We start from the raw sequence: 22,522 nt of genomic DNA on the forward strand, positions 1-22,522 counted from the left end.
TATTTATAAAAGATCATTTTAAAATTAAATGAAATTTTAACTTAAATGATAAAAATATTAAATAATAAAGTTTTAGATTTAAATCTTATTAAAGTAATATTAATTATTTTATAAAACGAAAAATTTTCAAAATTATTTAATTAAATTGAGATTCAGTTAAAAATTTAAACCAATTTAATAAACATTTTAAATAGTACTAGACTAAATTTGGATTTGAGCTTAGAAAATTTTTGAAATCATATTACAATTCGGTAAGATTCAACTATAAACAAATTTACCAGTCAAATCAAACTTAAATTAAATCGAGTTTTATAAAATATTTTGTAATTTGAAATTACCTATATTTAAATTTAATTATATTTATAAGTCCACAGAATTTCGAATAATAATTCTCAACTGGACCCGGCTTGACCTCCTATTCATCTTATATTATTAAATGATAGAAGGGCAATGTTAGAAATGACATCAATTAAAGTGATTTAAAAAACTAATAAATGTTCTTTCAATTTAATAAGAATAAATTTTAAAATGATAACTAAATAGTATTTAGTCAATGTTTGTATTAGCAATTGAAATTTTGATCCGAAATAAGACCGATTTATCCTCCTATATAATAATTTTTTTTTTTAATCTTAGAATTATTATACTTTTTTACCACCACTATTTATCCTCAGTAAAAGAAAATTCTAACAATAAAATTGGGACGTGCGAGGCCGGCATGGCCGACACGATGACTTGTCTGAAAGGTTTTGTCAACATGGGGGCGACTATTCCAATTTGTACTTCAAATTCAAACTCGCCGGTTTAGGTGGCTTTCATATTCGTACCGACGAGTGTATAAGCCAAAAAAGAAGTTAGGCTAAGGAAGAACACGTGGCAAATTGGTAGAGGGAGGTCAAATTTTTTTATTTTCAGATCTAGGCTGGAAAATTCGAAGTTGGGAAAAGTGACTGCTTTCAGTCAGTTTTACGAAGAAATAAATAAAAGAATTAGTCAAACTGGAAAGAAGTTGACGAGTGGACTGGATTCTGTTTTGCGCCAAAATTAAAGGAGAAAAGGGCGAGCATTGATTTGATTGATAAATCGTACTGGACACGTACAAAACCGCGCCAAGGGGTTTACCGAAGACTCATCATATGGAATATTTGATTTGTTAGTATATTCCTATTTGATACATTTTATACATTATTGGAATGTTACTCTATTTCTATTTTAAACGAGTAGTTTGACGAGTAACATTTTAGTATATCTCTATTTTTATATTTTGTTAGTTTATTTTATTTAACGAGATACAGATTGTTCTATTATGGTTCAAATATACTTCATAATGATTCGAATTCGATCAATATAATCGAACAATAATATGTCAATTTACAGTACGTCAATAATTGTATCTATTGTACTTATGACACGTAAAAATTAAATTAAATTAAATTAAATCGACATTTCATGTCTAATATTAACTAAAATCAGATTTCGTTTTGAGTTTTGAGATTTATACCTTTGAATATTCAAGATTACAAGACCATGCTTTTACATTTCAAATAGCATGAAATTAGGATACATCCAATTTGATAAAATATCGTCCCATTCTTGATTGTGAATATGATCGGATACGGTTATGGCGGAATAAGTGAAATTCAGTCTGTGATAATGTCAGTTTTTAAGCATGGATCAAAATCCAGGTTGGTTTTGAAGAAGATGATGGTAATTGGTGATGATGCGGCAACAAGGACAATTTTGCAGGTGGGTTGGCAAGCAGCTCTTCCAATGAAGATTGATTTTTTATTCCAATTCTTTCGATACATACATTACATACATACATACACGCATGCATACATCATACATACATACATGCATACAACCAAGAAATTTCAAAATGCTTAAACCTGATCAGCATGAAGAATCAATGGCCTACAATGTGTGAAGATCTACGTGCTTCTTATCCTACATATTTGTTTGTGTGCTTCAATTATGAGCAAAAGAACTTGGAGCATAGTAAGAGAAGAATGACGGATAACAATGGCCGTTCATTCTCCTCCAACCCCCCTTCCCCAACAAAAAACAACAAAAAAATATCAATCAATTAATGATCAAAGTGAAAGACATTGTACCCTATCAGGTAGATTCCTAGGCATTGGTATTCCGATAACGTATCTTTGGGAGAATTTGCGAGGACTCAAATTTGAGGACAATGAGGTCTCAGCCCCGTCAGCTTGCACCCGGCTATGGAACTTTGCAAAACGATTGATGACTGAAACCTTCTCTAGATCCTGACATTCCAGTCCCAAGTCCAAGATTGAGGCTCTCTTGTCCAGACTGCTTAAATACAGAGCAAATATTAGACACAACAACAAAATCATGATGAGCTTAAGGCAAAACCATAAATGGTGGCTGCATTGACCAAACAAAGCAAAGAAAATTATCCAAAAGTAACAAATAAATAGAGGTGCAGTCTAGCCTAGACTCGGCAATATTAGTTAGATACGGCATAAAACACAATGAGAATGCACAGATTACTAGGTTTAGTCGAGCCCCAAGCAAAATATTACTTCTAAAATAAAGCGAATGAACAAACAATATCAAATTCTGAATTCAGACATGTTGACACACCCATGAGACAACAAAATAATAAACTGAATGGGTGGTCTGTGACGGAAGTACTTAACACAAAATGTTGAACTTCAAGACTCCTAAATATACACTGGATGAGATATTATGCATGAAGATGAATGGTAAAAAGTTTATGCAAGTTACCTCTGTAAATCGTTTTCCAGCTTCTTTGCCCTGATGATAAACTCTTCTGCAGCCTTTAAGATGAGTTGATTTCTGTCCTCCCTAAGCTTTTTAGAGAGGCTAAAAGCAAATAGACAAAAAAAAAATCATCAGTAAGATGGTATGCTCACAAAAAAGAAGATGCTCAAGGATTTCAGAAATAATTAACCAGTTCTTACATGCTTCCACTTCCAGGAGGAACAGCTGTATTACTTTCAGGTATATATGCCGTGCTGCATGCATCCCCTAAAACTGATCTAGAAACAAAATAGGTCAGAGTCTCATAGTTTTTGCTGGCATCTGCAGAAAGAACTACTCTTGGAGGAGCACGAAGTAGTTGCTGCATAAGCTGTGTTGTCAAAACAAGCCTTCTTTTGGATCTAAAAACTGGCAGCCAATCTTCAATCATTTCAGATTCATCCTCAACCTGCAATTAAGATCAATGTCTGTAAGCTGAGAACTCTCGGAGTTTTAAGAAGGAAAAACAAACATTCAGAGCTGACATTGAACACACCTTCTCAATCAACCAATTTGCTGCATGAGCCCATTCCATTTCTGCCACACTGTAATCAATAGATAATTCCAAAAAGAACAAAAAACAATAGGATAGTGAGAGGAGAGCAATTATATTTTGCATGTTAGCAAATTATCAATCAGAAAATTTTGAGCACTTTGGACCATCAACATGTAAAATGTTAGAAGTCATTGCAACAAACGGGATATTGACTCCACTCACCTGATGTTCTGAGGCCCTTGAGAACCTTGAGTCACCTCTCTATGCCATGGTAGAAACTCAAACATCATACTTTTGCGCTTCTTTGCTCTCACAACCAAATTCTGATTTGCAATATCAGGTGGCAGTGAGTGAGGGGAGATGTACTCACTTGCTATTGGCATAAAGTTTGAGCTTTCCCGGGCTTTATCCATCAGACTAGCATCAGCAACGGTATTAATCTGCTTACTTGAATGAACAGGCAACCTGTCAGAAGCCCAGCCAACAATGGATGCTTTTTCTGTAGCATTCATCATGGCAATTTTCCGAGCATCATATATGGGCAACATTTTCCCATTTTTAATTGCCCCACACTGATTAAACCAGGATGGAGCCATCTCAGGACTGATCTGAGAGTGTTCAACCCTAATATTAGGAGCTGAATTATTAGAATTGAAGAAATGTTGGGGATCATTCCGAACAAATGCCAACATATTATCAGCAGATAACTGTGTCTCATGGTTATCTCCAGTGTTTGATAAAGAGCTCAGCATTTTAGAATCTCCAGAAGGAACTGAAGTACGGTTAACCAGGGCATCTCTCATCGTAGTACTGGATCCATAAGATAACTGCTCTGCACCCTGGGAACTTTCCTGCTGAGCATCCAAACCAGAGTCTGGAGGTGGACCTTTAAATTTTTTAACACTCCTTGGATCAACCTCTGTATTTCTCAACGCCTGTACCTGATGCAACAATGAATCATTCTGACAGACAGCACTATCTGGTCTTAAAGAACGGCCAAAAGCTTCAATGTCTCTTTGCATTCTTAAAGGATTTTGGATGGCATTATTCTCCGATAGTCCCAGTTGAGCTTTTTCTGGTTGCTCTTCTCCAACAAAGCTTTTTGGTTTAGCAAAGCCTGCAGGGAACTCAGATTGGCCACTATTTCCTGCCTGCGCAATTTGATCATCTAGCTTCTCTGATCCAGGAAGAGTTTTTTCTGAGTTAATATTTGACTGTTGATGAGGATTCAACAAATTTTGTGACGCCTGAGAGAACCGAGTTCCTAATAAATGTTCTGGGGCTGAGACACTGGTCCAAACATTGGGCATTTGCGTATAAGCACCATGCTGAGAAGATTCAGCAGTGGCAGAGGGTTGTGAAGCTGGCATAGCCTCCAACACCGGAAACTGCTGACCTGAATCCTGTGCAAGGTTTTGTTTTCCAGTGCTACTAATAGGAAAAGAAGTCTCTGAAGAAGAAAAGTCGTCATCTGGAGCAGTTTTACGTTTGCGAGGTGCTGATTTGCCACCCAATTGACTAGTTCGAGCTCTCTCAGAAGAGTCATCAATCTGCTTTGACTCAGATGCCAACCCAACAAAAGGTGCATTGACAGATTCATTTGGTGTCATCTGTCTACCCGCACCAATAAAATGCTGGCTTTGAAGATGACTTTTTAAATAAGAATAATCAGAGGTAAAACCCGCAGAAACATTGCCCTGGATATTATACTGAGAACATTTATTGCCGGTTAGACCAGAAACACTTGAAACATTATTCGTAATATCTTCATGGGATGCTCCATGAGTCGAGGACTGACCAGAAGCTGTTGAACCCAACCATGTACGATCCTTCCTTCCTACCTCAGAAGAAACATGAACTGAATTTAAAGAATTAACTCCTAGCAGAGAACTCTGAGATGAAATTACACGATCTGGAATAGTAAACCTTTGAGATGGAGGACCCAGTTTTAAACCAAAACCCTGAGATGCAGAAGGCTTATTATACTCAAATTGGCCTACAGATCCATCAGAAGTCTCTGCATCTGGCATTTCAGATGATTGATTGCGTTCAGAAGAGCTCAAGTGTGTTGCAGTACCATGTTCCCTTGGCTGATCAACTTTTTGAAGAAGCTCCAACATATTTTTACTGCAAAAATTTGAAAACTCAGGGCACAAGAAAAAGTAAATAGCACAAATGTAATGGTAAGGAAAGCAGAATTGTTGGCTTTACCATATTTCAAATGTCATATGATGATGAATGAGTTTTTACCATCATAGCTTAACAATCCAAAAGACTATATCGTACATATCAGTAACATCCACAATAAGAATTGAGAAAAGCAATATTCAAGTCGAGCTAAAAATTGAGAAGTACAAAATATTCGCCTACCTATTTGAAGCTGTCTTGTTTGGCATAAAACCACCAAAAGATCTCTCACATGAAGAACCAGGATTTGAGCTTCTGGAAGGTACCTCGTCTACTTGAATGCCCTGAAAACAACCCTAATATGCAGAAGAAAGTTAATAAAAGAATGTTTGGTCTTCTGAAGGCTACATTAATAAAAGAAAGGCTATTTCAAACCATTAACATATACGGCCAAACAAAGAAAATAACCTTTTCAGTGTCTGTAGACTCTCCAGCAGCATGACAAGTATATTTTGACTGCCCAAAATATCCTTGGTCATGAACTTTAGATCCTTGGGAAACATTGGGTATTCCCTGCATTTGTGTGACACTTTTAGTTCCATAAGAACGTTCAACCTCCGCATTCAGATCCCCCATAGGATGATACTGAAAGTTACGGGTTCCATAAGGTTTATGACTAACTTGAACAGATGACTTCTGTTTTGCTCCCTGTGGATCATTTGCATCCAACCAGACATTTTCTCTATTGCCACCAGTGGAAGTATGGTGGGATAAGTTACGGCGAAAACTGTCATTTGAATTTTCTTTGACATTGAGGTTCTCCATATTTGCTTCAGACAGTCCCTTGTCCAAGTAATTATTTCCAGAGGAATCAAAAGCTTGAGGACTCTTATCCAGATTTTCCTTAAAATTTGCTGGCATCCTGCTTAATCCAGAATTTACTTTAGAATCAATGCTTCTCCAGAGAGTAAGATTATGGCTGTTTGGAAGCTGCTGGCTGCTCTCCTTGGTGACCCTTGTGGTTCTTGAATCTGTTATTGCAGCAACATTATCCTGATCAAAGCCTTCCCTATTCACCTCTGGGCTTCCCAAGCTGGAATTCACATTCCGTGATTCAGGATGATCAAGAGCAGAACCATGACCTCTCTCATACATAGAACCTACGTGATCATTATTCTGAGACGATTGCAACGAGCTTTCAGCATCCTGACTTTTTGATATGGCACCACCACTACGTGATGCAGACTCAACAAAGTTCCAACTGTTTGGCTTATTGTGGATTTGACCACGAGGATCATATGCAGCTATGCCTTGGGGACTTGAAATGCTCCTTGCACTTACTTGCACATCAGGACTCTGAGCAACATTTTCCAAGAGTTGAGCACTTTCAGCTGCATTCCTTGCACTTACTTGCACATCAGGACTCTGAGCAACATTTTCCAAGAGTTGAGCACTTTCAGCTGCATTCTTTTGTAGAGGACTCTGATATAACCATTTGCTTCGTCCGTCTGTTAGCTGTTGAACAGACCTCTGAGGGGTATCATTATGCATCCTCATCTGTTCATTTGCAGTCTGAACTCCTGATTGTTGAACCCCAGGAACACTACAAAAGTCAAAATTGATATTGGCATCCATAGACATGGGAAACGGCTTAGAGTTCAAAGTCAGGGCCTTTTGCAAGTTGTAATCAGTCAAAGGGGATAGCTGTTTGCTGACGTCATTGACAGTTGATGCAGGCATGTTCCCATTTGGAGGTTCACAATTCTGCATACCCAAACCACTCCACTCTTCCTGTACCCCTATTTTATTACTCGGTGTTTCTGCTACAGCAGACTGCATAAGAGCACTCCAACTTCCACTTTGCAGAGAAGGAAATCCCCCTAAAGAGTCTGTAGCATCCAATACTGAACCCGAGTTGGTGCTCTTTCCAAAGATATCCCACATACTGTCATCTGAACCAAACAAAATCTTTTCTTCAGTTGGATCCAGCATAGCCACATTCTGGGAGGAGGAAACCTGAACTGCTGACTTCTCCAGGGATGCTTCTGGAGGACTGCAATGTTCTTGCCTCCGAGGAGACTGTTGCATCACAGCATTTTTTGGCTGGATAACCATTTGCTGCAAGTTCTGTGAATGAACGCTATTTAAACCTTGCACAGCCACAGCCCCAAATACATTTTTACCCTGATCATGCTGTCTAGAAATCAAAGTTCCATCTTGCAAGCCAACTTGATCTGAATACATAGCAGACTGATTACCCGGAAAGGAATTACTGCTAGCTGGCACCTGCTGTATTAAAGGTTTATCCATTTGAGCAGAAGAATATTGATATGGATTTCCTCTTGCACCAGTGGTAGAAATCCCATAAAATGACTGATCAACCTGTTGAGGAACCAATCCCATCAAATGCTTCTGCCCTTGTTCAGGGGAAAACATAAATCCACCAGAGGATCCCTGCACGGCTGGAGAGGCACCATGCTGTAGCCAATTTGCATTTGGTGTCATGTGCTCAGACTGCCAGGTATGATTTGAAACATCACGGACAGGAACACCATTGATTGGAGCTGGAGAAAGGCTGTCTGATACCTGATTCGTAGAGCTCAACTGCCTTGCTTCTGGTAGGTGAAACTGTGGCTTTGGAAGTTGTTGTCTCAGTAATTCTTGCATTATAGCGTGTTGCTGTAACAGCTGCATGTCAGTCATACCTGATTGCTGCCTTGGCAAAGATTGGATCATGCCAGGATGCTTTCCGCTAATTTGTTGTTGCCCTCCAAAAAAATCATAATTTTTGGGAGATTCAGTAGGTTCTAACCTTGATAAATTTTTTTTATGAAAATCAGGGCCATTTTCAGTTGGTGAATCAAGAACTGACAAGCCTCTAGATGATGCTCCTAAAAAGTTTGTTTCATTCTGCCTTGCTGAGAAAGCCCGATGCCCTTGTATATAGCCATTTGCAGTTGGTGATTGGTTTTGCAATTGACTTCTGGCAAAGTCAGGCCTCAGACCTGATTGACTGAAGTAAACCCCATGCTGCAGGCTTGAAGACTGACCACCATGTCCTCTGTCAGACTCTGCTAATGCCAAAGGAAAATAAAATAATGTCAAATTAAAAAGTAGTTTAGAAGCATGTAACAACAATGGATTAATATCTCGGTACAATAATTGTTGTACCAGAGCAAGTAGAGACTGAAAAACAATCAAGATGCCTTAATTATTACCTAATTGATGAACACTTAAATTCTTCAAACTGGAAACAAGAGGCCCGCCAACTTGTCTCTGGCTTCCAACCCAGAGATTGTTACTTAAGCCAGGCCAGGTACCATCAATAACCTGTGATTGATGCTGACCCTGGGAGAAACTCTCTTGGCCAAGGAAATTATGGATCCTGTCTCCAACTTCGTTCCCAGGCATAGATAATCCAGCCAAAACTATTCGGCAGCTAAATTTTTGTGAGAAGAAAATTACTACCTACAAGAAAAAAGAATTAAGTTAAAGTTTTCACATGCCTGAAATTCCATTATAGAGCACACAATCATATGAATCCTTCATTAAATCAAATTGGAATTAGAAACATAACTCGTCTGTACATTTAAAATTCACTCCAGATGCCATATTTCAAAAGATATTAGCTATTGAATAGTAGATGATCTTCCAACTCCAAAAGTCAAGCTAGGAACTCGAGTATTTAGCTAAAACAGCTATGCTTCAACCTTAGGTACAAGCAATAAGAGATTCTGTGAAGCCTCCCATTAAAATACAACATTTTGGGTATTGAATGAAGAATGCAAGCTCATTGAACAAACATTAATCAAATTCCATCTAGGCTCAACACAGAGATATAGAAGGGAGCGGACAATGAAGACCCAGTAAACACTTACCAAGGAAAGAAGAGACAGATGTATTTCCAGTATGGAGCAAGATGAACCAAGTACAAAAAGCTCACCCAACCAAGGTGAATAATCACTCATTGTCCACAAAATAGCCACCCAAGTGAAAAACCACACAAACATTTCCGTATAAAACCTTCACTGTTTTTGCAATCAATCTAACTCCTAATACAATATAAACTCATGAAGCTTGACATCCTCCTCCAGCTAACTACTATAGTATAGACTTCACAAATAATTCTACTTCCATTCAGACTTTCATTAGCCCACATTCCCTTGCATTCTTAAAGCTTCTTAAATTGGTATCTCAACCCAACCAAGGAAGCAGAATGAGGAAAGACAACATCCTGTATGTAAATTTTCGTAAGCACATTCCTGAATACCCTAAACAAGGGTGAGGAGCGTTCTGATGCTAAATATGCTGAAAAGAGTTTACTCTGAATTCATAATAAGTGGCAAGTTGTTCACAACCTAATAATTAAGTTTCTTATTTCATCACTCCAACAATCTAATGCCACTTTTTTGTTTGTTTTCTTATTTATGGTGCATTCTTGTTAATGGACATGGAAAAAGTAAAGAGTAAAAATACAAGCTTCATAAATTCATATAGGTCAAATTAATGAAGGTAGAGCTCACTAGATCACAAAATTCAGATGTACATAAAAGAAGCACGGTCTGGCAAACCAAACAAATAAAGATACGGAAAGCAGAAAGCTAGTACTAAAACCAAGTAAGCATCAGTGAATAGGAAAAAGGAAACAAAAATGAACATTAAAAGCATCAAAGACTACCCTAGCAAGCTCAATGAACTCCAAATACCATAAAAAGGAAAAGGACATTCAAAAAGCAACCAAAGCAGCCACTAAATGTGAAATACTAACATAAATCCACTACTAATGAGAAATATAGGAAACTAAATTAAATATAAACGCTAATAAATCAGAATAAAAATTTCATAACCCTTCACAGAGCAGGAAGAAAAGAACTATCATAACTTCAGCTCATTTTAAGCTTTGCAACTGCTCAAAATAACATTTCCCCAGCACAACCCATTTTCAATACAATCAAACAAACACTAAAACTCAAAATTACGTAAAAGAAACTCAAATTTCTAACCAACACAACAAAAGATCGAACAAAAAGCAAACAATTCCCACCACAACTAAAACTACAACATAAATAATATTAACTGCCCAGCCCTAGAATACCAGAGCCCTAACACTAACACAAATGCAGCAGCTCGATATGTGTTGAACAAACAAAGGCATTATAGTTTCAGGAGAAAGAAAGAAAGAGAAGTGGACTTACAGTAAAGTAGTGAAGAACTAAGCTCGAAAAAAACCGATCTTGAAGAGTGTCAAAAAAATTCTGGAAAATTTTAAATGAAAAAAAAAGTTAGGGTTTGAAAGCGAAAGAGATTTTTTCTTTTTCTATCTTTTTAGCTGGGAGAGAGAGATAAAGTGATTTAATTAATGCGAAACTTTCAACGATCAGAGAGCGGAGCAAAATGAGGTTTGGACCCGAAGGTGAGGTTGGGAGTCGAAGCTTAATAAGGATAGAGTTACTGAATTGTGCAAATGTTCGGGCAACCGATTTAATCAGTACCCATTTAATCAAATGGAAAAGTATGAAACTTATCTAAAAATACAACAAAACCCCTCTATTATCTCTTGAACGCATAATGACATTTTAAACCCTCAACTTAGGTTAAAAAAATCAATTTAGCGCTTTTTTTTGCTTTTTGTTTTATTTAGCTTTTATACTTTTAATTTTGTCAAATTGATCAAATAAATATGAAAATCTGATGTGACATTCAAGCGCTAACATAGTATCTTGTATAATTGTTCATGTGTGTTTATTATTGATAGTATATTATTGTTTTATATATTACGTCAATAAATAATTATATAAGTTAAAAATCCAAAATGTCATTATATCTATTTTGAATTGTATTTTAGCCTTTTACTAAAAATATGGTAAACTAACCCTTATATGATAGATGAGTGAGCAAAACAATCCTCTGTTAAAATTTGGTATTTATATAAGATATAATAGTAAATCTAGCCGTCAATCTTTACATATTTATTTAATTTAACCCCTATTCTTAACAACACCGACCCAATAGAGGAATATGGGTCAAATTGAATAAATTCGTAAAGTTTGAAGGCTAGATTTGCTATTATATCTTATATAAACATCAATTTTTAACGTCATGGTTGTTTTGCTCTCTCCTCTAACATATAAGGACTAATTAGCCCATTTTTCAATAAAAGGGCTAAAATGTAATTTAGGGTACAGTATAGGGAGTTTTTTTTTACTTTTACATGGAACTTACCAATGTTGGTAAAAGTCTTATGGAGGTCCTTATATTAGGAATCAAATTACATTTTCCTCCATCTACTCAAAAAGGGACAAATTAATCTTTACATGTTAAATCAAAAAATAAATTGTTCATTTTTGTTAAAAAAATTCATCCATTTGTGTTACTAAAAACTAATATGGTTGACAAAATAATCAAATAATGACACGTGGCATACTACTTGTACATCACGCTAATATGCATAAACTAATTTTAAAAGTAAAATAAATGAAATTTTTAACAAAAGATTAATTTATTCATTGATCTAATATATAGAGATTAATTTACCTATTTTTTTAAATTAAGAGGACAAAATGTAATATTGCTCTTAATCTAAGGCTTAGTGTTTGATATTGGAAAATATTCAACGACCCTCAAATATATATTAAACAGAATATATATATATATTAAATGAAAACTGAAAATATTTGTACTCTCTCTCAATGAATATCACGTTTTTTATGATTTTTAAAAAAAATTTAATATAGATTGTTTTAGATATTTTAATTAATGGCTTAAATTTACATTTGACCATTGATTATATTTTCTTAATTTGATATTTATGATTTTTTCTCATCTTAATATTTTTTTTCTTTTGAATAAAACAAAGATTAAAAATATCGGGAGTAGTCCCTGTACAGGTACTATCCAAAACCAGAATATGCTCCATTGCAACTGGCGGCTTCAAGATCGACCGGATTCTACGAGCCACAGCTATGCTCTGTCGCGCATTCCCCTCGTTCATTAGAAGCTTCACAGCAGCAGCGTTGTTCGATTCCACTACGATATTCCGGTACCCATGCTTCCACAGCAAGTCCAAACCATCCAGGATCTGCCACAACTCCGCTTCTAATACCGAGCAGCGTCCCAGGCTTCTTGTATATCCCCACAGCCACTTCCCATTCTTATCCCGAACGAACCTTCCAGCAACAGCTGCAGCCTGCACGGTCGGATGATCTCCATGCTCCATCAGTGTTAAGCTTCACGGAATTATCCGCTGGAGGTTCCCATCCTGTTGATATCCTTCTACACGTGCCACAAGATACAAGAACCAAAGCATTCCTTTTAACAGATTTCGCCCAACTCACACAACCCGTTATAATGCTGACAGCATTACTATGTATACCAGCAAATAAAAATTGGTTCCTTTGCTTCCATATTTCCATACAACAATCCCAAATAGGGTTCCCCAGTCCATATCTTCAAAGTCTATTCCCCATATTTTAGAAAGATTGTTGAACAACCACTGCACTAACGAACTAGATAAAAACTCATTAATCATCAATCTTCGAGGAAGAACTTGGGACCAGATCGTGCGAGCTAAAGGACAATCTGGAAAACGTGCAAAGCGTCTCCTAACACGTGTCCGCAACAGCCACAGGAGGGGTCATTAGAGAACCCTCTACGACATCCCTCGCTGTTCGTCAAAATTCGGCCATTCAAAACTAACCAAAAAAATTGACGGATTCGTTGGAAGCCCTTATACTTCCACGCCAAAGACCAAACCTTATTACTATTTTCCCAAGAACCTTCAACCAGTTAGAATAGGCTGATCGGACCGTGCAAATGCCGTCCGTATTCCATTTATAGACCAAACGATCAGGAACCGCATCAGGGGTGGGTGGAAAAATGGCTGCAACAAGCTCCAGGTCTTCCTTGCACAAAATACGTTTCCAATATTAATCCCAGTTCCAATACCCTGAAGCAGTCACGGGCTCCTTGAGAGTCAAATCAACGCCACCAGCTGGATCATTAGGGACCCCTTCAACCCGCGTTCACTAATCCAACAATCCGTAGATGCTTTAATGCTTTCCCCATTCCCAACCGACCAGTATAAATTCTCCTTCGAGAGGGGCCAAACTCGAGCTAAGGATCGCCACAAAGAAATAGTTTGTGCGATGAAGACTATCCAATAGGTACTGTCAAAGTTATATTTAGCCTTAAGTACTCTAGTCCACAATGCATCAGTATTTGAGACCAAATGGTAAGCTAATTCATCAAAAATGAAGAATTCTGCACCATTAAAAATCTCAAATCAAGACCACCGTTCTCTAGTGGTTGACAACACTTTGACCATTTAACAAGAACTGGTTTGAGCCCCATATAAAGCTTTGTGCAACTTTCTCAATTTCTTTACAAATGCCACGCGGAATTGTCATCGTTTGCATGAAAAAATTAGGGATAGCCATCAAGACGGACTTTATTAGAGTGGCTCGACAAGGAAAGGAGAGTTTAGTATAGCCTCTAAAGAATTAAGTTGCTGCTTGACTTTCTCCCAAAGATTTTGGAAAACACCAAATAATATAATGAAATTAGTAACTCAAAACGAATAGAGCAACGAGAGAATTGAAAAGCCACAATGAAGTAGTGCACACTGCACACTAATACCAATATATTATTTAACTCAATAATATTTGAATATAACGGGATTATTACAAATGAGGAAAAGATTTTTATTTATATTTATAGTTGAACTCTCCAAAATCAATAATATAGATTTGAGTTAGGTTAACAATCCAAATTAGAGTTTATCTACGATTGAGAGTACTAAGTGATTTAAACTCTATACAATTTTATTGGATTTACACTATTTACCTTGATAAGTCTAATTTTATTAGAGTGTTACATTGAGCCACCAATACTTCAAGTAAATGGGCTTCTCTATAACTTTCACGAATCAGGTCAATTCATAAGAGTCAAATGAGCCCCATATAATAAGTTGACATATATGGACGTTTTGTGCGTAATAGTCATGAGCTTTGATTTGCGATCCGTGACACATTGAACAACTAGAATGAGATAAGTTAGGTATAACCTGCAACTCAGGACTATCAATAACTTGAGTCGAACCACTACTTTAACCAAGGACCATAGTAGTAGGTTTCTTTTGTTGGCTACAATATCGCTACAATATTCAATTTCACTGTCATAGTTGTTTTTACATTACTCGTAAGTAAACGCACCGTTCATCCAAATTTATTCTTAACAAAAAAAAATTGTCCATTTTCAATGTCCATGAGACTGAAGGAAGGAAACGACTTCCATAGAGCATAAGCCTGATTGGTGAGCGCACTAATGCTAATACGCTTTCCAATAGCTTAATAATAATCGTGCTTGCCATACTGTCTTTGATAAGCTTGTGGATTCTGTCTGGAAACTTGATCGCCGGAAGCCCGTTGACAACCGATTTAGTTACGTCTCCCTCGTGAACTTCAACATATCATCTTCATCTACATCAAAAGCGATATTTGTACGCTTATAATCTTTCTCTGCACTATGTTCGATCGGTACTATATCTTTAAAGTATGGTCTGAAACCCTTTGAAAAGTCAACCACCATGTCTACGCCGCAGCAGTCATGTTCGTTTGCCTTGAATCTTACTTTTTTGGTTATCCAATCAGCCTCTGAGCTATCACCGGTCGCCTCCATCATAGCTTCCTTCAAACTAGATACTTATCTAAAATGTAGAAAAAGGACTGTAATCTAAAATTTTTTCTTAAAAAAACATCTTACACTTCACTCAAGGGAATTAATACCTAAACTTTATTCAGTCAACTATTTTATTTTATTTTTTAACAATGTTAGGTAGATACATCTTATTAAAGAATCATTTGAAAAATTATAAAAACATGAGAAATAATATATGGAAATGTTAAGAAACTAAAAAGTATACAAATATAAATACAAAAGTAAAATTAAATATAAATTTTAGATTTCACCAAATATATATATATATAAATCTTAGAAAATACAAAACCTGACTCAAAATTAAATAAAAAAGGTTTCTAGAAACTTTAACCTTCATCTTTTCTTTATTTTTATTGAGTTTGTCGGTGTATTCTCGAAGATTAAGACTTTTTTATATTCTTTTTTTGGGTGAAAAAATATTATTTTGAGTAGAAATTTTTAAAAATGGCTGTCTCATGCGGTAAGTTTAAATTTATTTATTTATTATAAATTTTACATAAAAAATATAAAAAATTATTGTCTTTGTTATTCTGTAAAACAATGATTTTTTTAATAGTTTATCATCTGAATTTCGATTAACTTCTCAAATGAATTTAATTAAATATTTTTTAAATATTAATCTCATTGTAGGTTTTTATTATATTTGTTTTCTTTTATACAAGGCTTAAAATTATTCATAGTCCTTTTCCATCCCTTAAATAGGAGGATAATGTGTTTCAGCGCACTTGAACCCACTCCTCCAACATTGGTAACATTTTAATATGATAATTTAAATTGAATCCATATTGATACTGACTTTATTAGGTTAGACATGTTTATGAGTCAAGTTTTTCATCCAAGCCAGCAGCTTAAAATTTAAAAGGGTTTGGATAAAAATTTTGAGCTCCAAAAACAATATTAGACAAAAAAATTAAACCCATTTAAAATATGGGTCAAGCTTGGGCTCAAACATTTAGGACCTAAACTTGGCTCGGCTCGATTTAACCCACTTTTTATGCTTATAATATATTATATAATTCATAACATATAAAAACTAAATCTATAATATTAAGATGTATACATATAAAATGTTAATAAAAGAGGAAATATTAAATTTAAAATAATCTATATATATTAGGGATGGGTTTGGATCGGCGGTTGGGTGCGGTGCGTTTAGCTTACTTTTTGTCTCACGCTACAGTATCTAATCTCACCGCCACCGCTGTTTTTACACTAATCGCAGGTAAACGCACCACCCATCCAAACCCACCCTAAATAAAATAGGCAAGCTTAAAATGAGTTTGAGTTAGTCATTTACAAATATGAGCGAGTTCGGATAAAATCTTAGGTTCATATTTCGGGCTGGATCAAATTTGAACGAGTATAAAGTATGTTAATATCATGAGCGCGCTTGAGTTAAGGTTTTTTAGTTTTGGACCAGCTCGTTTACTATTAAAAAATAACAAAAATTTATAATTAAATTAAAATAAGATATTTATTATTAATTTTTTAAAACCATGGGATGGATTAGTTGATGAGCTGAGCTCGGAACCGGCCTGAATTTTTTTCTGGAATTGGGCTTAGATCCGACGATGAACACCTCTATATATGGGCTTTGGACGAAATAAAAAGAAAGAAAAAACGATTTTCACATTTTTAATATCAGTATCTTCTCTTTGGCATTGCTTGCTAAGTAGCTATTGTCCTTCGCATTTCCCAATTCGTACGCAACGCATCCCGTTTTTCAGTTTGGGGCTTCGCTCACTCACTCTCTGCTTTATTGAAAGCTCACAAATCTTTCTTGCGCTCACCCTCTTAAGCTCAAATCACCCACGAATCTGGTACTTTTGATATTGCTTTCCCCATATCATTGATTCCAATCGATCTCTATTTGATCGTTATAGCTACAGTATATTATTGATATGCTAATCGCTTGCAAAATCTTGTTCTTTTATTTCCTGTTGAATTTTGTTGTTAAATATGCTTCATACTATTTATTTCTGTTAAAAGGGTTCTTTTTGGGTTTTCTTTTATTTATTAAATTGTCTTAGTTGTTTGTAGATTGAAAGAACTATGTCTATGCCTTATATCTTTATAAAGAGTTTGTTTCCAGTGATGGGTATTTATTGTTAGTTGTTTATTGATTGAAAATTGATAGTATAGTGTCTAATGTTAGCACAAAGATCTCTTAGATTGTAAATTAGCTTTATGGTGGAAAAAGGGTTTGTTTCTTAACATCTTTATGTCTTCTTGTTCTGCTTTATTCTGGTCAAAGTTGTCTAGGCGATTGAATATCCGCACTTTGCTTGTTGAGCTTTCGGCATTTGGGTTTATGCAAACATTTCATTGATCTCTACTCTCATGTTTAGTGTAATTTCTAAACATTACTTGCAAAAAGTACTTTTCTTTCATGCTTCATTTTCTGTTGTCATGAAATGATAATTAGTTGAAGTTTCGTTTATCGGTTACTTGAATATCATGTGCAGATGGCCATGCAGGAAGGAAGTCCTGCTGACACTCATACTCCCAGTGCTCAAGTCGTTGGAAATGCTTTTGTGGAGCAGTATTACCATATTCTTCACCAATCACCGAATCTGGTGCACAGATTTTATCAAGATTCAAGTTGTTTAAGTCGGCCAGATATGGTTGGCAACATGACTACAGTAACAACAATGCAAGTAAGTTTAGCCAGGAGTAATTTCCCATTTGAAGGGGGCAGGAGTCATTATCATATTGTAATCAAGAATTCAAAAATGTATGGCCTTTGTGTGGGAGATGCTGTTGCTAGACTAAGTTGATAACAAGTTTTTGAGAATAATTTCTGAAAATTTGTAATTCTATTGAAAAATCTACTTCAAAAAGTATGGATGTTTAGCCTTCCTAGGTGAAGCTTTTAATGGCTTCTTTGGTGGATATGCTAAACTTTAGGAATGGATATTTTTAATGTTTGTTTGTGGAGATATATTTGATACAGTAATATTAAATTTTATAAATTGAATAGACATTCTTTAAATTATATCTTAGCTTTAACGTGGTTTTATTGACTAGTGCACTGGTATTTGCTTTGGAGCAGGCAATTAATGAGAAGGTACTATCGCTGAATTACCAGGACTATACAGCAGAGATAAAAACTGCAGATGCTCAGGACTCTTTTGAGAAAGGGGTCATTGTAGTGGTAACTGGATGCTTAACAGGGAAAGATAATATTAGAAGGAAGTTCACTCAAACCTTCTTTCTAGCTCCACAAGACAAAGGCTACTTTGTCTTAAATGATATTTTCAGGTACATTGAAGACAACGAGTTGCAAAACACTATTCCAGTTAATGGCGTCAGCGAACAGGCTTCAACATCTGTCTTGACATCTGAACCAGGTTTGACCTGATTCTTTTCTTTTTAGGCATTGCGGTAGTATTTTCGACACGCTCAAATCATGGAATTGATTTACATTTTGCTTCCAGAGCCCTCTAATGACCACCCTGTGGAGGACCCATTGACTTATCCTGAGGACGAAGATATTAATAATGGTGCTGAAGTTTGTGACCCCTCAGATGAGGAGGAAGGTTCAGTAATTGAAGAAGAGGTTGTTGAGCCTCAAAAAGTTGTCAACCAGAATGAGAGTGTTGTGGTTGATGATTCAACTCCTGCAGTTCTAGAAGATGCTCCAAAGAAATCCTATGCATCAATTGTGAGTTAAAGTTAATTCCTTTTTATCTTTCTGTTGATATTTTAGTGGTTCCTTTGATGTTTGATTGAACTCACTGAATTACATATTAGGTCAAAGTGATGAAAAGTAATGCACCACCTACTCAGGTCAATGTTACTACCAGATATGCAAGGGTGGTACCTGCAGAGCAACGATCAAATGTTTCTGCAAAACCTGCTCCAGTAGCACCAATAGTAGCAGTACCTAATAGTGATAGTGCACCTGAAAGTAGCAACGAAAACGAGGAAGGTAATTGTAATTTCATTTATGGCTAATAGAAGAACAAGTGTTCTCTGTGTCACTCCAACTCTTCATTTTTCATGAAGTAACCATATCCAACGCATATCGAGGCATAGGTTATAGGGGTATAACCTTCTAAATATCTTCCAAATACATGGAAACACTAGGAAAGAAATGAACATACCTGTGCTGGACACTTGCCAATATTCGACACTAACACTTGAGTCCGAGTAACATACGCTGTTCTCTTTGTTTGATGAAGCTAGATCCTTATCTTTTCAATTTTAATCAATTATCCGATAAGGGAGTAAAGAAGATGTACTTGATTTTGACATGGTTAATTTTATGTCATATCTATTTTCTTTCCTCTTGATATGCTTAATGCGGATTCTTTGTTGTTTTAAAATATAACCTCACGTGCTTTCTTCTTACCAAAGCTGAAGGACACTCCATATATGTACGGAATTTACCTTATAATGCAACACCTGCACAACTTGAGGAGGCATTCAAAAAATTTGGACCTATTAAGCGCAATGGCATCCAAGTCAGAAGTAACAAGGTTAACTAATATATCAAATTGGCCTTCTGCTTCCTATTTGACATTTCTAGTTCAAATTCTCAGTTCTTACTGTTACATGTATTTCTTGCTTCCTGCAGCAGGGGTTCACTTTTGGTTTTGTCGAATTTGAGACTCCGAGTTCAGTGCAGAGTGCACTTGAGGTATTGTCTCACACCTTTTATCACTACCGTTATAAATGTGATGCCATATGATCACCATCATAAGTCACTCTTCCATTCAATCTTACACAACAAATGTTTTCATAGTTATAGTCTACCAAATATATGCCTAATGTCAGACAAGTTCTGTTAAGTTATTGAAGCACAAAAGTTGACTGAAACAGAAACGTACTCATTTATTGGGTTAACCTTTCATCAAGTGCTGGAGTATGTTAAACCTCATCCTTTCCCTAAGCAATTAAAATGAATAAACAAGAAGCAAGAAATAGAACCCAAATTTTAGATCAATGTCTTCTAAGTGGCCAGAATGATTGAATGGATTACCTGGGCTTTTTGGCTCACTTGAAAAGTGTTTCATTAGATGATTTCATCTAAAACTTTCTTCAAAAAAACTCTTCCTTTTGTGTAGGTACTCACATCAGCTGGTCTAAAAGAACAAATCCTCCTTTATTTGGCATCTTATGTTGCTCCAACTCTTCATGATTTGTTACATACCCAACATGGGTAGAAGAATATGATGCTCCTAGGATTTTTTATGTACATGCAAACTGTGAAAAAAATTTACACATACCTGTGTCGGACACACCTGAGTCCAAGTAACTTAGCTGTGTTCTCTTTCATTTCCTTTGTTACCTTTTTAGACAGTATATAGCCATGAAACAGGGACCTTGTATGTTTCTTATACATTTACATCTGATATTCTCCCTGACCTTATATTCATCTTGTAGTTTGTAACTTATTTACAGCCTTGTCAAATTAAGCTGGAAAAGTTGAATGCTTAACCCAATTAAATGTTAAACTTGGTGTTTTATGGATGTTATAAAATTTACACATTAATGGCTTCTAAGATCCTAAATCGAAGATTTAACTAAATATCATCCCTTATGTTTCTTTTTATGTTTGTGCTGAATGGCATTTCAGGCTTCACCGATCACAATTGGGGATCGTCAAGCTGCTGTGGAAGAAAAGAGGACAAGTACTCGAGGTAATTCAAAATTTATTTGGGAAAAATGCTTTTAACATTGAAATTTCATAAAAATTCCCATTTTTACTAATAATATTGTTTTGCATGAATTGGACTTTTTAGTTCATCTAATGATAATACTGAGATTAGGAAAATATGGTCTCAATTCAAATTCGTCACTGTGATGCAATATGTTCCGCATTTGTATAATATATCTATACTATTATTTAAGTTTGTGACTGAGTTGGTGTCATGATTCAACTCGACACCAACTTAGTCAAAGAAATTACTAAAATAACCATATTTCAAATAAATTATATCATTATAAGGGTACTTTTGTCTTTCACCCACATTGTTTGTATATATTGATAACTTGATACCAACTCAAGAAAATGACAATACTAGTTTATGATACACAATTGAGTGCATTTAATATTCTTGATCTGATGTATTTACCTATTTAAATTTCATTTACTCACAATTTAAACTATCATTTGTATTCTAATTTTGTACATATTGCATGTGTTATTATTATTATGTCCAAACCTTACATTTCATTATTTATTGTACGTTGTTTTTAAATGCTCACATTTGATCTAAATATGTGATTTCCATGCTCATACGTGTGTAATTGAATTTCTGGAAATATATAATATACTTGAGAAACTGCTGCTTTTTGCAGTTGGTAGCAGTGGGAGAGCAAGGTATACATCAGGTAAAGGTGGGTTTCGGAGTGACAGTTTCCGTGGTCGAGGGAACTTCAGCGGTGGCCGAGGAGGAGGCTATGGCAGGAATGAATTCAGAAACCAGGGTGAGTTTTCAGGACGATCAAAAGGTTCGGATGGACGGAATGGAGACAGTTATCAGCGGGCTAATCAGAATGGAACGGGTGGCCGTCAAGGTGTGGCCCCTAAACCATAATTCTATTTGTTTTCAGACATTAGCTGAGAAAGTGACCAGGTGATTCTTTTGACAGTATAAACTAAAGGTAATGAAGGAGCTAAAGATTCGTAGTTTTTAATCTTCATGAAGTTCCAACTGTTGTGAATGAATAAAACTATTTTGGATTCTTTGATCAATTTTCTTTTTTGGTATTTTTGATGATATGCTCTCAAATCTTCCCTTATTACATTTATTTACATGAAAGCATCAATCGATAGCTTATGCATGAAGGGGGTGTAATCTAGCTATAAGAAGCGCAAACTCGAATTGAAATTCTTGGCTCAAAGCTAGGTTCGAGAACAATCTGGTTCCATGTTCAAAGTTTGAACTTTATTTGAGGTAAGATTGAAATTGATTCAAGCTCAATTATTTGTGTTCAAACTTGAGTTTGAATTGAATTTCCAAGACTAGTTGGCATTCTTTTAAGATAAATGGATCTTAATGTTTTTCAATTCAATGGATAATGTAATAACAACAATAGGGAGAAAAATTGATAAATGACAGTGAAAATAGAAGCCCTCATAAACTTGTACTGCTAACATGGAATCCATGGTGCTTGTTCATTCATTGCAATGCAGTAGTAGTTCTGTCAAGAACCCGAAGAGCAACAAGAGAAGCATCCGAACCATTTTCTTGGACCTCCGCTTTTGGGTGCATTAGGTGCTGGAGACTTTGGGGTTTCCTTAGGGCTTTCTGAGGCTTCTTTAGGGCTCTCAGGTGGTGTCTGTTGTTTACTAGCTGTTTCTGATGGTATCTCGGGGATTGTTTCAGGGGTGGAGGGCAGTGATGGTTGGGTTTTGTTCTTTGTACCTGGCGCCTCTGTTCC

At 35.8% G+C, this 22,522-nt stretch overlaps 2 protein-coding genes across 7 annotated transcripts; one reads left to right on the forward strand and one right to left on the reverse strand.

Annotated features, from left to right (window-relative positions):
- Positions 1-1,765: 1,765 nt before the first annotated feature.
- On the reverse strand, positions 1,766-10,881 carry LOC105802076 (uncharacterized). Of its 4 annotated transcripts, none has more exons than XM_052623048.1 (9): positions 10,612-10,881; positions 8,635-8,880; positions 5,885-8,487; positions 5,660-5,772; positions 3,512-5,416; positions 3,290-3,338; positions 2,955-3,202; positions 2,758-2,856; positions 1,766-2,319 (listed from the first exon to the last, which is right to left on the reverse strand). In XM_052623048.1, the coding sequence occupies exons 2-9, from the start codon at positions 8,825-8,827 to the stop codon at positions 2,094-2,096; spliced, it is 5,436 nt and encodes a 1,811-aa protein (XP_052479008.1). In that variant the 5' UTR covers positions 8,828-8,880; positions 10,612-10,881; the 3' UTR covers positions 1,766-2,093. The 4 variants fall into 4 exon arrangements, with proteins under 4 accessions (XP_052479008.1, XP_052479007.1, XP_052479006.1 ...); XM_052623047.1 differs by having other exon boundaries at positions 8,635-8,884; XM_052623046.1 differs by lacking the exon at positions 10,612-10,881 and adding an exon at positions 9,295-10,146 and having other exon boundaries at positions 5,660-5,760; positions 8,635-8,884.
- Positions 10,882-16,759: 5,878 nt separating this feature from the next.
- On the forward strand, positions 16,760-21,848 carry LOC105802074 (nuclear transport factor 2). Of its 3 annotated transcripts, none has more exons than XM_012633509.2 (9): positions 16,760-16,950; positions 17,596-17,787; positions 18,183-18,480; positions 18,568-18,794; positions 18,884-19,061; positions 19,490-19,611; positions 19,713-19,772; positions 20,712-20,775; positions 21,437-21,848. In XM_012633509.2, the coding sequence occupies exons 2-9, from the start codon at positions 17,596-17,598 to the stop codon at positions 21,673-21,675; spliced, it is 1,380 nt and encodes a 459-aa protein (XP_012488963.1). In that variant the 5' UTR covers positions 16,760-16,950; the 3' UTR covers positions 21,676-21,848. The 3 variants fall into 3 exon arrangements, with proteins under 3 accessions (XP_012488963.1, XP_052480076.1, XP_012488962.1); XM_052624116.1 differs by having other exon boundaries at positions 18,920-19,061; positions 19,710-19,772; XM_012633508.2 differs by having other exon boundaries at positions 16,761-16,950; positions 19,710-19,772.
- Positions 21,849-22,522: the final 674 nt, after the last annotated feature.

Source organism: Gossypium raimondii, chromosome 11 (genome assembly GCF_025698545.1).
Source record: "Gossypium raimondii isolate GPD5lz chromosome 11, ASM2569854v1, whole genome shotgun sequence".
In the NCBI taxonomy this organism is placed as follows: domain Eukaryota; kingdom Viridiplantae; phylum Streptophyta; class Magnoliopsida; order Malvales; family Malvaceae; genus Gossypium; species Gossypium raimondii.